This window comes from Selaginella moellendorffii, unplaced genomic scaffold (assembly GCF_000143415.4).
Source record: "Selaginella moellendorffii unplaced genomic scaffold, v1.0 SELMOscaffold_25, whole genome shotgun sequence".
Lineage (NCBI taxonomy): Eukaryota > Viridiplantae > Streptophyta > Lycopodiopsida > Selaginellales > Selaginellaceae > Selaginella > Selaginella moellendorffii.
Window position 1 is genome coordinate 1505182 of NW_003314286.1, and position 15572 is coordinate 1520753.

The 15572-nt window shown below is 46.8% G+C and overlaps 3 protein-coding genes across 3 annotated transcripts; all 3 read right to left on the reverse strand.

Annotated features, from left to right (window-relative positions):
• Window positions 1-3930: 3930 nt before the first annotated feature.
• On the reverse strand, window positions 3931-6260 carry LOC9637410 (pentatricopeptide repeat-containing protein At4g02750). The gene is made up of 2 exons (XM_024679646.1): window positions 4088-6260; window positions 3931-4036 (listed from the first exon to the last, which is right to left on the reverse strand). The coding sequence occupies exon 1, from the start codon at window positions 6192-6194 to the stop codon at window positions 4158-4160; it is 2037 nt and encodes a 678-aa protein (XP_024535414.1). The 5' UTR covers window positions 6195-6260; the 3' UTR covers window positions 3931-4036; window positions 4088-4157.
• Window positions 6261-7205: 945 nt separating this feature from the next.
• LOC112347969 (pentatricopeptide repeat-containing protein At2g35030, mitochondrial-like) lies at window positions 7206-8407 on the reverse strand. Its single transcript, XM_024679779.1, has 2 exons — window positions 7357-8407; window positions 7206-7252 (listed from the first exon to the last, which is right to left on the reverse strand). The coding sequence occupies exons 1-2, from the start codon at window positions 8405-8407 to the stop codon at window positions 7206-7208; spliced, it is 1098 nt and encodes a 365-aa protein (XP_024535547.1).
• Window positions 8408-8469: 62 nt separating this feature from the next.
• On the reverse strand, window positions 8470-11280 carry LOC112347970 (pentatricopeptide repeat-containing protein At3g09040, mitochondrial-like). Its single transcript, XM_024679780.1, has one exon. It carries the CDS (start codon window positions 11278-11280, stop codon window positions 8470-8472), a length of 2811 nt encoding a protein of 936 aa, XP_024535548.1.
• Window positions 11281-15572: the final 4292 nt, after the last annotated feature.

Consider the following 15572-nt stretch of genomic DNA (forward strand, 5'->3'; position numbering starts at 1 on the left):
AAGAATGTCCTCTTCATCCGCAGAGTCTTCTTCTTCATTATTCTCGTAAGGGTTTGGTTCCTGCGTGGCTGGCCTTGGATCATCATTTGCAGTCAAGGTATTTGTAGCAGCTACAACTGCAAAGACCACAACATATATTTGTGAGGAGGGAACTTAAAAAAAAAAAATGACTTACGTTTACGAACATCCTTTTCCTCGAGTGCTCGGGCCTGCTTTGGATAACTTAGCTAATGTTTGTCAGTAAGATGCTCCATAACATTGTATAGGTATATTACTGTTGCCCGATTGCCATTGGCCTTGTTTGCTATAGCTCCCCATGATGTTTGAGGAGGCCAGTAGCAAGGCTGGATAGAGCTGAGGCCAAATTTTGTAGACTCGGCATGGGCCTCACCACCATTGGATTGCCTTGCACGCCAGACAAATGCTCCTGGGTTGGTCATGGATGAAGGTTGGATTCCTGAGGCTTGGAGTGATAGTAGAATTGCATGTTGGGCTATGCCAGGCTGGAAAGGAATACTGGAGTATAAGCCACCCTATATGAGACACTCTAGGAGGTCCACTGCCAGCTCGTCAAGTTCCGTCACCTTCACAGATGGATCTCTTTTCCGCCCATACAAGTGTACATGCCAAGTCTTCGGGATTGCAATCCACTTGGTGACAAGAACTGTGGTGAACGGTCGAGGGACCAAGGGTGTCGTAGACAACATCCCACCAATGACTTTGGATCGACTGCCATGACGTCCATAATGACAAGATAAGGACTACCGATTGTTATTGGCATAGGTGTGCACTACAGCCACAATTGGTGAGAGAGTCTAGCACAGTGAAACGAAAATGGGTTAAACAAATCCAAAGAAGAAAAAAAATGAAGAGTGCATGGGGTCATGTTATACCTATGGCTCACATGGCAACCCACCTTGAGGGTTAGCTTGAACATATTTGAATGTCGAAGCTCCACTAGATGATGATGTTGATCCTCGGGAGTAGTTGTGGAATGCTGATGGGGAACTATAAGCTCGCTGATGTGGCAGCATTGTCAACTCACCCTACACAGAAAAACACATGGAAAAAAAAATGGGTACAAATGAAAAACGTACCAAGCTAGACCGCTTGTTGCTTCGGGAGGTAGATGGCCAGGTATTGGCACTTGTACCGGTAGATGGAGTTGCGAGAGTTGTAGCGGTTGGTGGAGTTGTGGGGCTGGTAGCAGTAGCACTATATGGGGTTCCGTGAGCACGTCCTGTAGTTGGTGTTGGTGGCAGCATTCCAGATTGGACAACACCATAGGCATGAGGCGTTCTGACTTGCTCATTTCGAATGCTCGAGCTGCTACTTTCCAAGGAAGGTGAGGAGAATGAAACATGCTGAAGGTTCCGCATATGTTGCAATGTATGCAATGTTAGGCGGCACTCTGCTTGCTCAAATGCAGTCAGAAGCTGTGGATGGGATGCTGTTGGAGTTGATGTCTCTGGTGCGGAGCTTGGAAAATCAAGTGGTTGGCGTGTGTCTCGCGGGACTGTTGGCTGTACTGATTGCGGAACATTAAGTGCTTGGCTGCGTACTCGTGAAGTGTTTCCTGCATAGTGTGTACTACTGTTGAGGCGTGTGGTGTTCTTGCTTCGAGCCTAGAAACCACAAAGGATTGGTTATGCAAACCTGATCGAGGAGAAGCTACCCATCATCACAGCTGTGGCGCTCTCACTTGGGCGGTGGTCCTGCGATCAGGGGAGTGTGCACTAGAAGCCTTGCCTCCGGTTAGATGACAGGAATCGATTGGAAGAACAAACAAACCATCGACAAAATCATGTCATAAAATGAAATTGCCCCATATCCAAGGCACAATTAATATGGGTGGGACTTGGTGAAAACCCTAATCCCAAATGTGGGAACCCTAAAATTGAACAAATCAGGAATTGAATTTAAATTTGAAATGTACACTAAAGAACACTCAATTTTCTCCGAGTATGGCCAAGTATAATTTTTCCAAAGCTCGTCGCTTCACTAGTGTTGCTGTAGGCAAGGCACTCTCAATGTAAAGTGGTAGATCTACACCCGCAGCATCAGCCATTGCACACTTCTTTGTTAGATCCAAATGAAGTAGATATTGCTCATCTAAGTTGAGTCCCTCCCGATGCATAAAAAATGCCTGGTTTTGAACAGTGCCAAGAGCCTATAAGGTAGCCAAGCACAACAAAATAGATTTAAAGAAATTGTTGTATTCTTGCTCTAAAGATTACCTCTAACAAAGTTGCACCTTCGACATTAGAGAGAAATGGTCCCGAAAGGTCTTCAATATCTTTTCCACCAACAGCCGGCATAATCCTACAAAAACACATTTTATCAGGAATTCTGTAACATTACCAAAATTGTTACCCAAGCTCTCGTTCCATCAGTTGAAATAAGTTTGCAGGAACATGAGATGGTCTGAAGTAATCACCACATCAATACGGACGGACCTCATGGAGGTTCCAAGTTGCAACCCAGTGTGAAATATCCTTCTTGAGGTACAGAGCAAAGACACAACGTAGACTCTGGTTGTGCCATGGATTAGATACATCGAGAATTCCTATATCTTCCATGAACTCAAAAAGGTGCTTATAAAACCACACCACACGCTCAAAGAGCTCTCTCCACAAATGCTCTATGCTCTGTAAAACACATTTGATTTAGTCCTATGAGTCCTTATTTGGAAAAACTCTAATGCTGTGAGTACCTAGTTATGTATTGACGTCCCACATATGAAGCTCCTAGCTGCAGGACCCCAACAGCGGATCATGTCCCTCTCAACCTCATTGTGCTCTAGAGCATTGTCGCTCCGAATGTGTTTGGGCCTTCCAAATCGACGAACAGCTTGTGCATATGTGTTAAATATTGCATGGGATTCTTTGGAGGTAGATAGCTCCCAAGTTACAATATAATGAGTTGCCCCGCAAATAATGGCATGTACATAGAAACCATAGCTTACAAGCTTGCAATATGCTACAATAAACATGTTACCACATGTGTTGATAAAAAAGCAGAAATGAAAGAATACTCACAATCCATATGGCAAAGTGCATAAGCCTCATCGTTCCTATAAATCCGTCGTCAAATCCTTGTCATGTGCCTCTGTTCCAGCCTACTTGGATCGTGAGTGGCTAAAGCCTCATGAATTTGGCGTCGGCTAAATCAATATCCTCCAGTTTGACAGCTAGATCGGGAATTGATAATCCCTCAGTTTGTGCCACCTCGATTCATGGCATTGTTAGTTCGAACGTGATGAAGTACCTCTTTGGGTGGTACTCTATAATATACACCTCTCCAATTTGGATCGACAAGCCGCATTTATTTGTACAGTGTTGGCTTGGAAATTCTAAGACAGCATGTGAGGTAAGCAGTAGTCTTAGTCTTAAGGATCTTCAAGTGCATCCAAGTGCCAAATGCAGCTGGACTACAGAATCCCCTCGATTGCAAAAAATTATAAAAGGCCTAGAAACATGCAAATCATGAATCTAGGAGGCTGGAAACTAACAAACCTTTGGGAGAGCATCGTTGTCACTATCCATATTGGAACCACACTCTGAATCACTAAAATTGGATGGAAGGCCATCCACTTCATCTTCCTCCACCTCTTCTAGTAAACCTGGAAGAAAAAGTTTCAGTGACACAAATTTGAAGTAAACTAGGGAGGGAACTATACTCATAGTAGGAACTTAAAAGTCCATAGAGAACAATCGAGTAGTAAATCAAAGCCACTTCTAACACTGCCCACAAAAACATTTCAAACCACTCACTAGCAAACTAAGTTACCTTTCACATCGACTACCAAGAAACATGCCGAATAATAGAGCACTAAAGCAAGGCACTAAGGCAGGGAAGCATCTCCTAAACCCTATGACCTAATGAATCCCCATGTCATGGGGTCAAACTTAATGATATGTGGCATCTATGTGTAACACATTGTTTATATTATGGGGACATCATTGACCCATTGGCCAGCATCCATGGGGCATTCATGAGGCATCCAAATGACATTTAATGCTGAACCAATAGAAAACTGCCACATGAACACTGTATTATGAGTGAAATCTACCGCAGTAACACTCACCCTTTTACGAATTGCATGCCATATGTTCGCCACTCGTGGTATATGGGGGTAGAAAAGAGTAAAAAACTCGTCATATATATGTACGATGGACGATTTCCCCGGTGCTGTCGTCTTGCCCCATTTGTTTTTTAGTCTTGTGCCTCGTCGCCAATGGAATCCGGCTGTTGGAAAGCAGCACGAATCCCGCTCCAGAGCTTGGATCAGAATCAAAAACCAGTGTTGCTGCTCGGGCCCCATGGAAGCCGTCACTGTGGCTCCGACTAGCGGCCAAGAGAGTAATCCAATCGATGGAATCAGCAGCAAATGGCATGTTGGCCAGCAGCTCGTATGCATGCTCCAAGTATCCTCCTCGGCCCAGGAGATCGACCATGCAGCAGTAGTGCTGTTTCTTAGCTCGGATCCCATAGTCGCTCTCCATGGACGTGAAGTAGCATCGGCCGTCGTAAACTCGAGCTCCGCAGCTACACGAGATGAGGATCGAGACGAAGGATATGTCGTCCGGCGTGTAGAGCGCTCTCATATAATCAAAAGTTGATCTTGCTTGGTGGGAGTGGCCGTTTAGAGAGTACGCCGCGAGCATGGCACCGCAAGATATCCGGTTCTGCTCCGGCTGGCGAGTGAAAATCTTCTCGGCTTGTGCCAAGCGTCCGTTGCGAGCGTAGGCGCCGAGAATACAAGTCCAGGAGATTTCATCGCGGTGTGGAACACCAGAGTAGAACAGGCACTCGGCTTCCTCAAGCTGAGCAGCCATGGAATACGCGGCGATCATCGTGGTCGACGAAACCATGTCGTGCTGCGGCATCCGGTCGAACAGATCCTTGGCCGAGTTGAGATGGCTCTTCACGGCATAGGCAGCGAGGAGAGAGTTCCATGAGACCAAATCCTTGCATGGAAGCTCGTCAAAAACTTGCTTTGCATTCTCCACGCTTCCAGCTTGCGCATAAGAAGCCAAGAGAGCGTTGCATTGCACCAAGTTTACCTCCGGCAACTTTGCAAACATCTCCTTGGCGTTTTCCAAGAGGCCATTTTGGGTGTAGCCCGTGAGCATGGCATTCACGCTCACCACATTCTTCTCGGGCATCCGATCAAACAAGTCCTTTGCTCTGGCCATATCCCCGTGCTGAGCAAACGCCGCCAGCATCGAGTTCCAAGATACGAGGTTCCACTGTGGTATCTCGTCAAACATGTCTTTGGCCTCGGCCAGCTTCCCGTCCCGAGCAAGCGCGGCCAGCATCGAGTTCCACAAGACCGTGTTGGCCTCGTAGCTCGCTGAAACGCTGTCAAAGAAGCTCTTTGCCCGTCCAAAGTGGCCGTTTTGGGCGTAGGCGACGAGCATTGAGTTCAGGGACACAAGATTGTGCTCGGGCATGCGCTCAAACGTCCGCTTTGCTTGCTCCATATGCCCGTTTTGGGCATATGCCGCAAGCAAAGCGTTCCAAGACACAAGGTTCCGCTGTGGCATTTCTCGGAAACATTTTTCAGCCTCTTCAGTGTCTCCCTCTTGCGAGTACGCAGCTAAAAGTGATGTCCAGCAGAACAAATCATGCTCAGGCATAGTATCAAACACCGTAAGCGCTTCCGCAAGATGCCCATTCTGGGCATATGCTACAAGAAGAGCATGCCAAGCTACCAAGTCCAACATGGGAATCTGATCCAACAGCGCTTTAGTAAGACCAAAATTCCTGACTTTCGAGCTCGCAATCACCATGCTCGTCCACGAAACCAAGTTGGCCTCCGGCATCCGCGAGAGGAGATCGCTGGTGAGCTCGAGATCCCCGTTTCGAGCGGCCGCCGATAGCAGCGTGTTCCACGCGAGTACACTATGCTGCGGCATTCGGTCCAGCAGCAGCGCCATAGCTTCTCGGATAAACCCGTTGTCGCAGTAGGCGGCGAGCATCAGGATCCAGGAAAAGATGTCCTTGCGCTGGATGCTGTGGAAGGCCGCAAGCGCCAAATCCACGCGGCCGTGCCGCCCGTGCATGGCGATGAGCTTGTTGAGGACAAAGAGATCGCGGCCATGGTGCGATCGCGCAAGCCGCTCGACGTCGCGCGCTTGGGACGGGCTCGCACAGCTCCGGATGAGAGCCAAGCACGCATCGCGCTCCATCACGCCATGTGGCAGGCTCTCTACGTGACACGTCAGACCCGAAAACTCTAACTATTGCCACGTCATTACTAACCGATGTGATAGTTTATCATTGAAAAATAACAAGAAGAAGAATCATAATATTTGCCGGCATTCCATTCCATACGTTGCTCTCACGTCGACTTGCAACTTTCCACTTTCCTTCAAAGAAATCAAGACAGCTTTTACAGAAAGTTGCTTCATGACGACAAAGACACAACACAATCCCAGATTTTCAAGGAATCCCTCCTTGATCTTCTTATATAGACAAATTTTTTCTGTCCTTTCACAATGAGTCGAAATATTGCAGCGAAAACTTCGAAAGATGTACCATACTACACGAATCACGCTTTCAGCGCATTTCCCAGGACCACATACGCTGCTCCGGCACAGGCACCTTCCACTGCTCTAAAGCTCTTTTCCTTGAATGAATCACCATCTGGGCTTCTGCAGGAAGCTCCCAGCAGGCTCATCCATCCCTCCGAGTTGGGCTCGTATGGCATCGTCTCAATGAGCTCCTGCGCCATGCCAAAGTAGCCACCCCTCGCCAAGAGATCAACCATGCAACTGTAGTGCTGTATTCCCGGGCAAATGTTGTAGTCCTGAATCATCGACTGGAAGTAACACCGTCCAGAGTAAACGTCTCCCTCATGGCTGCACGAGATTATCGCCGACGTAAAAGAAGACTCGTCGCGAAGAACGGTCAGTGCCATCGAGGCGAAGAGATTCTCAAAGATGCCACGCGATTCCCCGTTGCTCCAGCACCAGGCAAGCACCGCGCTCCATTCGGCAACACCCAAGAAACTGTAAGGAATGCGCTCAAAGAGACAAAGAGCGTTTCTCATGTACCCATTCCGGGCATAAGCGGCAAGCAGCGCATTCCATGAAATGGAGCTTCTATGAGGCATTGTATAAAATATTCTCTGAGCATCTCCAATCTCTCCCACGCAAGCGTAAGAGCTTAGCATGCACGTCCACGAAATAGAATCTCTCTCAGGCATTCGATCGAATGTGCTTTTTGTTACTTCTAGATCTCCCATCTGGGCATATGCAGCAAGCACTGCATTACAAGAGACCAAGTCAATCGCTACCATAGAATCAAAAAAGCTTTTGGCAATCGACGGCTCCCCGGCCTGCACAAAACCTGCTAGCATTGCATTGCACAGGACAAGATTCCATTCCGGAATCTGGTAGAAGATCTGCTGTGCTTTCTGGAAATTCCCGTTCCTGGAATGGACCGCCAGGATCGAGCTCCAGGAGTACGAATCGTGGTAAGGCATCGAATGGAAGAGCTCGGCGGCTTCATGCCCGTTCACCATAGCTCCAAGAACAACGTTCCACGAGATTAAATCCCGGCACGGCATTCGATCAAACAGCTCCCGCAATTCGCAGGGATTCCCCGCCTGGGCATTTGCATTAAGAAGCGCATTCCAGGAAACTAGATCGTGCTGAGGCATTCGATCAAAGATCTCCTTCGCAACTCTGGAGTTGTTATCAGCTGCGATCAGGATCGAGGTCCAGGACATCAAATTCCTCTCTGGCATCGCCTCGAATAAGCGCAGAGCGGAGATGAGGTCCCCGTTTTGTGCATACATGTCAAGCAGCAAGTTCCACGAGACCAAGTTCCACTCGGGGAGTTTTTCAAAGAATTCTCGTGCAAATTCAACGTCTTCTCCTGCAAATGCTGCGAGCATGCTGTTCCAGGCTACAAGATCTCGCTGTGGCATCTCTTCAAAGATATGATGAGCTCTAGAAAAGTTCCCAACTCTGGCGAATGCTGCGATTATTGAAGTACAACACACAATATCCTTTTCAGGCATGTCGGAGAAAACTTCCTCGGCAGCAAAAAGATCATCTTTGTCAAGAAACGCGACCAGAATCAACGAAAACGACACCATGTCCCTCTGCGGCATCTGATCAAACAACGTTTTGACGGTTTCCAGATGCCCTGCTTTGGCATATGCGGACATGAGCAAAACCCAGCTGAAAACGTTGCCGCTGCTGCCCAGGCTCGCAAAGGTCTCTTGAGCATCGCTTGCGCTGCCGAGCCGCCCATACATTTCAATGACCTTGTTGTAGAGGAAAACATCATCACTGGCTCTCACCACCCTTTTGATTTCCAAATGGACCTCCCTCGCAGTACCAAGAGTTTTGCAGTTGCGAAGGGTTTCAAGGCATCTCCCCCGATCGAGCATGAAATGATTCTTTCAAAGCCCTTGGAAGTTTTTTAAACTCGCAGCATATTCTCGCATCTAATTTAGGGTGCACGTGTCTTCGTGTCCTCTTGCCACCTAAGCATGTTCGTCATGAGAACGTAGGCCGCGGCGTCGTCCCTGTCTATCTTCACGAGCGCTTCAAAGGCCACTCGTCCCACTCGCGCGTTCTTCCACTTGTGACACGCCCCAAGCAGCGTCCTCCACACCAGCGCGCTAGCTTCGCCAGGCAATCCTTCCACCATCGCCAGCGCTTCCTCTAGCTGGTTTGCTCGGCCCAGGAGATCCACCACGCAAACGTAGTGCTCCATCGCCGGCTTGATCCCATACCTGGCCTCCATCTCCGCCAGGAGCTTCCTGCCGCGACCGACGAGCCCGGCGTGGCTGAAAGCGCTGAGGACGCACGTAAGCGCGACGTCGTCTGGCCGGACGCCTTCGTCTTGCATCCCGCGGAAGAGCTCCAAAACTCTGGCGATGTCTCCGACCCTGCTGTATCCCGAGATGAGCGAGGTCCAGCCGATGGAGCCGGGCTTTCCAGCGCTGTCGAAGACGAGCTGAGCGTCTCTGGCGCTGCTGCATTTGCCGTAGACATCGATCATGGAGTTTGAGACGGCGTCGTCGTCGTCGTCGGTGGCTCCTGCTCTCAAGATCTCGGAGTGGACTCTCCGGAGAGTTTCGAGAGAAGCTGAGCGTCCACAGCTCTTCAAAGCCGCGAGGAAGAGCCGAGAGTCGTGAGCGCAGTGGTAGCTTTGAGTTCTCATCAGCCTCTGGAACATCTCTACACCGAGCTCGTCCTCGTTGTTCTCAAAGTATCCCAGCGTCAGCTCGGTGCGCACCTCGTAGCTCGGGGACGGGATAGCATTAAAGAACTTGCGTGCGTCGCCCATGCTTCCACACCTGGAGTACATCTCCACGATCTTGCTGGCCACGAACTTGTCCAAGTCGAGACCACGCTGTGCGGCTTGCGAGTGGAGGTCATTTCCTCTCTTCAGCGCTTCCGTCTTCCCACCCTTACCATCTTCTTTGGCAGCAAGAGTGATGCAAGCTTTCAATGCCGCCACGTAGCTCCGACAGTCCGGCTCAAAGCCTTCGTCTTTCATCCGAGTGAAAATGCTGAAAGCCGAGCCTGGATCATCCTTGTCGATGTAGCCGAGCATCAAAGCTGTCCATGACACCACGTCGTGTCGACGAATCTTGTCGAAAACTCGTCTCGCATTTTCCAGGCTTCCACATTTTGCGTATAGAGCGATAAGAGTACTTGCGAGAAAAACGTCCCCACCATCAAAGCAGCCCAGTTCTTCAGCCTCGGACTCCAGCTCCAAGCCTTTTCCAAGAGCCTCAACTTTCACAACGCTGCCATCCTGCGTCTTGGTGCCTGCTTCCTTCTCTGCCAGTCCGGAGCAAGCAGTAAGAACAGCGACAAAAGTCCGAGCGTCTGGAGTGTACCTCTTGGCCTTCATTGACGTGAAAAGCTCCAAAGCCAGCTCTTCGCCACCATTTTCAGCGTAGCCCAGCAGCAAAGCCGTCCAGGAAACGACGTCGTGACGAACCATTCCGTCGAAAACTCTTTGAGCACAAGTCAAGCTCCCGCACTTCGCGTACATGTCGACTAGCGTACTGGCCAGAAACAAGTCCGAATCCCAGCTACGGTTTGCTGCTTGAGAGTGTAAAACACTCCCCCTCTCCAAGGCGTCAACTTTGACAAGCTTTCCGTCGATTCTCCGGCCTTCTTCCTTCGCTGCCATGCTGCCACAGGCCTTGAGAGCAGCGACGAAAGCTCTGGTGTCGAGTACAAAGCTCTTCTGTGACTGCGTCCGGGAAAAGATCTTCAAGGCCACCTCGGGCTGTCCGTTCTCTACGAGTCCGAGCATGAGAGCTGTAAGCGAGACGACGCTGCGGTTTGGAGTTCTTTCGAACACGTCGATGGCATCCTCAAGGCTCCCACATTTCGCATACAAGTCCACCAACGCTCCAGCGACAACCCTGTGTAACTCAGAGCCATTTTTCGCCGCTCGAGCATGCAGAGCTCTTCCGGTTTCCAAGGCCTTCGGCTTGACCACCATCCCGTCCACTGCCCGGCCCTGCTCTTTGCTCGCCAGACTCGTGCACGCGTTCAGAGCAGCCACGAAAGTTGGAGCATCCGGTTCCAATCCTCCCATGTACGAGAACAAATCCAGAGCGATCTCTGGTTGTCCATTCTCGCAGTAGCCGAGCACGAGTGAGGTCCAAGCCACCACGCTATGCGCTTTCATCCTGTCGAAAACCCTGCGCGAGTCCTCCAAACTCCCACACTTGGCGTACAAATCCAACAAGTTGCTGCCCACGAAGACGTCGGAGCGATCCAAGCCGAGCTTGGCAGCCTGGGAATGTAAAGACATACACTCGTTCAGGCATTTCATCCTCACGAATTTTCCATGAACTTTGAGCTGACCTTGTTCTTCCTTGGTAGCCAGATTGGAGCAGGCCTTCAGTGCCGCCAGGAAAGTGGGACGATCCGGCTCACATCTGGCCGGAGCCACCATCATCTCTCCAAAAACCTGCAACGCAGCCTCGCCGTGGCCGTTTTCGGCATAGCCGGAGATGAGAGAGGTCCACGACACGACGTCCCGATGCTTCATACCGTCGAATGCTGCTCGCGCGAGCTCCATGCTGCCGCATTTGGAATACATGCCTACCAGGGCGCTGCCGACGAAGGCATCGGCGTCGTCCCCATTCTCGGCCGCCTGCTTGTGGATTCGCTGGCCGCTCTTGAGATCCCTGGACTGCGCGCACGCCCTGAGCGACGCGAGAAGCGCCGTGATCCGCTCCCTTTGCCGCGGCGATCGGACGAGGGCACCCGCATTCTTGCCGCGCATGAAGTACCATTGCAAGGTCGAAGAACCCTAAACCCTAGTAGTTTCGATTTTCTTTGACCGGCGACTTTGACCTTGAGCCTCGCCTTCAAGTCTTTGGAAGGAAGGGTTTTTTCTCAGGCCGCGGCTCCAGCCGGAACAGCACAAGTCTTTCAACTCTGGAGTTGCTCCTCGACCGCAATGTCGGAGCGTTTGCAATCTGGCTGGCCACATGGATCAAGCTCAAGGTTTGTTTGATGTCATGATGGAGTGGATGGATTGTCGTCAATCTTTCTCAATATCCCCTCAAGATTAAGAACAGTCCTTGCACGATCAATCCCTGTTTCAATCAATGTAATTAACTCTCCATTCCAGTCAGGCACCACAAGCAGCTCATAAATTCCAGTGGATTATGGGCTAAGTGACCATGAAAGCAACACTGGCTTGTCACACCAGTTGAGAAATCCTTTATTCAGTAGGGATGCTGTGCCACCACATGAGTAGAAAGATCAACATTTAGCTTTTTAAAGATTTTGTCTTCCACTATCAAGGCCTCTTAAATATGAATTCAGAACTTCAAAGTTCTTCTATAGCAAAAGTTTTTAAGTTGATTTTAATTAAAAGCTTGAAAAATAATATTATCAATAAATATTTGAAAATAAAACTTATTCATATGTGGAATGTTAAAATGAAATACAGAAATATCAATTAGCCTTAAAACCCTAGCTTATATACATGAACGAGTGGTCCAGATTGAAATAAATCCAATGGCTATCAAAATCCCATTATATTAATATTAGTATTGGAAAGATAGAAGGTAATTAGGGTTTTTTAGTAGGATCTAAAGGAACATAAAGAGGAAACATTAATAGATCTGTAGATGGTGTTAGTTGTTCTTGATTTCTTTGTAAGAAATTTTTTAAGTTGTTGAATGTACACAATTTCTAGAGGATTGGCTTGTTGGAAATCATGCTAAACCTTATAAACTTGTAATTCAAGTTGTTATAATCTTTTCCATTGAACAAGGAAATTATTAAATAAACTATATACTATAATATTACAAAAATAAACTAACACTAAGTCATTTATTTTGTATTCTATAGGTGGAAGATGATAGGAGTTATATCGCCATTACTTACTTTTATATGGCCCAAGTATTTAGTAAACTTTGCTTGGATCAATGGAAGAATGCTCATTAAATATTAATCCCAACATCTAATATCAGCAGCTCATGACAATCATGAAGGTAAACTCAATTCTATTAACTGTAAGTGACTAAATTTTCTATTCTACTTTAGTCACTTAACCACACTTTCGACCACTTGGAAGAGTCTCGCTCACAACCTCCATAATCCTATTTTGGACTTATAGACTTTCTAACCCCAAGAATGGCATCCATGCCACTCAACTGTTGCACGTGGTCCAAGTTCTCCATATGTTTAATCCCATGACCAACACCCCCAAGGTAACATTGACATACTAGCCTATTACACTAAGGCCATGCTCATTCATCTTGGTCACACCTGTGGTTCAACACCACTTGCATCACAGTCCCGTCTCTCAAAGATTGGGCCATCCGTGTATGAGTGACCATCTTAGGTCCACTTTTTAGCATCCTTAAGATGCCCGTAGACATGGGGAATAGCCTTCCCCAATATCCCTTTCATAGTCCCCACCAAATCCCTCTTTTGTCCATGGCCGTGTTCGCCAACACTGCCACTAGGGCAAAGCTCACCAACCCAATCACTAAGTCCCACTGTCCTCTGGGAATTCCTCACCACCTGACCGTATTATTGGTCACTACACCAGAGGACCACTCCTCTTCCTTTCTATAATCTAGGATTTTGGGACAACATTTCAGAACACTGTAGCCCTACGCAAGCCTTATAGGTACTCTCCCCACCTTCTGCCTTTGGGTGCTCTAGCCCTAAGCTTAGAGTGAGGTTCCATTGAGCCACACCAGGTATCCAAGTAGGTAGTGCCACCCACATTTAGACTGGGAGCATCGGCCATTTGATCTCCCAAGGGAACTAAAGCCGACTCTTGAATACTTCACCAAGCTACCCTGCTTGTCGGTCCATATTCACTCTAGCCTTGCATTTCCCAATGGTTATCCCATCACCCAACACTTGGGTACAGCCTTCTTGGGCCAAACTGCCCTTTCTTGGCCAAACTGGCTCCACTAGAGTCCTCCCCCTTACTATACTTTTGGAGCTCACCAAACCCTCAAAGGTTTGGGAGACGAATGCTTTGGGCTTTCACCCTCTCAAACTCAAACTCGGACTCGGACTCAGACTTGGACTCGAACTCGGGCTTGGGCTTGGTCTTGGCCTCGGTCTCGGTCTCAGTCCCGGTCTCGGTCTCGGTCTTGACTTCGGACTCCATCTCGGGTCCTTCTCGGACTCCATCTCGGTCCATCTCGGATTCCATCTCAGACTCCATCTCGGGTCTATCTTAGACTCCATCTCGAACTCCATCTCGATCCATCTCGAACTCCATCTCGGACTCCATCTCGGGTCCATCTCAGACTCCATCTTGGTCCATCTCGGACTCTTCCACATGTCATGTGTTGGTCCTTTTGTGTCTCTTTTCTAGAGACTCACTTATGGCTCGTTTCATGCTTGTTCCTCGAGCACTTCATTGGGAGTTCCACTCCCACTCTCAACCTTTTAAGTTAGAGTTTTTAGTCTAAACATGTTATGCTTGTTTGGCTTTTACTTCGGCCACTACCATGTGGCACCCTTTTGGCTCCACTTTGGGGGCTTAGGGATTTGTGTCTCACATTAATAATATTATATTATGACCATATAGGAATTTATATGATGAAGCACTAATAGAACTCTATACCCTTGTAACATATGTCTATTGAAGAGGCAATAAATAATCATCCCAATTTAAATGCTAAAAATTCATGTATTTCATGATCATCCTTTTGAAAGTTCAAACAAATCGTTCCACTAAACCATTTGTATGTGGGTGATAAGCACTTGTGAAAAAGTAGTATATCCCTAGTTAAGACATTAAAATGTATAATGCCTCAACTATAAATATAGGACCATTATTCAAAAGAATTTGCTCTGGACAAGAATGTTGGAATACCATTCAATTAAAGAAGAAATATCTAATAGAAGTTGTAAATGTGCTATCAAGAGTGTTGACTTCCACCCAACAAGTCAAATAGTCAAAGGTAATAATAACTTATTCATTACCAACATTTGACTATAGAAAAGGCCCTATTAAATCAAATGCAACAAATTCAAATAGATGGCAAACTATAATAGACTCCAATTGTTCTTCTGTGACATGAACGGGAGCATTATGAGCTTGCCATTCAATATAAATACGCATATACCGAATAATATCACATTATATCTCTAGTTAATAGAAAGATTTGTATAACTTCTCAATCATACATTGATATCTACCTAGAATAAGAGAATGATGATAAATATGGAGAAAGCATTGAATAAATATCAAAAACACCACCAACTGTAAATGATCATCAAGATCTATTCTTACAAAAAAAAGTTCATCCTTAAAGCAATATTGAAAATATAATACCATAATAGCAAGTTATGAAGAACTGATGCAAATTTCTCAAACCCCTCATAAAGCCTTAAGATTTATGACTTAATGTTTTGAACTTCATAAACCTCACTTAAAGAAGGTAAATCTTGCTTTATATCTTATAGATATTAAACATTATGCATAGTAATTATTGATGGCACATAATCTTTATCTAGAAAATTTAATTATATTAGAATAACAGAGCTTATTAAAAATACGAGAAGACAATGATGAAGGGAAAGTGTAAGCTCTTGAGTTTGGATTTCCCGGGAGGTCACCCAACCCAATACTATTCAAACCCAAGGACGCTTAACCCCAACTATCCCAAGACCCTTAACCAATTGGAAAAGGGGGTGCACTCTTTTTCATGAGCCCTTTCCCTCTATATTTGAACCCCATGGATCGTGTCTCAAATCCTTCTCTTTGGTTGTTTACAGAAAGGAGCTCAAAAAAAAATTATTTGTATCATATAAACTATTTATTAATGTTTAAGCCAACTAAAGTTAATTCTAAGCTCTTCACTAGTTTGTATTGGCTTAAAAATGAAATGGTTTTCAACAAAATAATCAATAAATCAGTTATTGGAAAAGTCTAAAAAAATTTGTGGAAAATTTTCCATTTTTGAGAAAGACATAACTCTTAGTTTAGAAATACAAATTTTCAAGACTCAATTAACTTCTTTTTACCAACAATTTCACATAAGTTCATTTCAATATAAATTCTCATGACCAATAGTATATTTAAGCATC

Excerpts from the sequence above, each read along its gene's own strand:
- LOC9637410 (XM_024679646.1), bottom strand. The coding sequence starts at position 6,194 with ATGGAGCGCGATGCGTGCTTGGCTCTCATCCGGAGCTGTGCGAGCCCG.
- LOC112347969 (XM_024679779.1), bottom strand. The coding sequence starts at position 8,407 with ATGCTCGATCGGGGGAGATGCCTTGAAACCCTTCGCAACTGCAAAACT. Across the intron at positions 7,253-7,356 it reads GTGCAATGCAATGCTAGCAG|ATGGGAGATCTAGAAGTAAC; the intron begins GTTTTGTGCAGG and ends GCATATGCCCAG.
- LOC112347970 (XM_024679780.1), bottom strand. The coding sequence starts at position 11,280 with ATGCGCGGCAAGAATGCGGGTGCCCTCGTCCGATCGCCGCGGCAAAGG.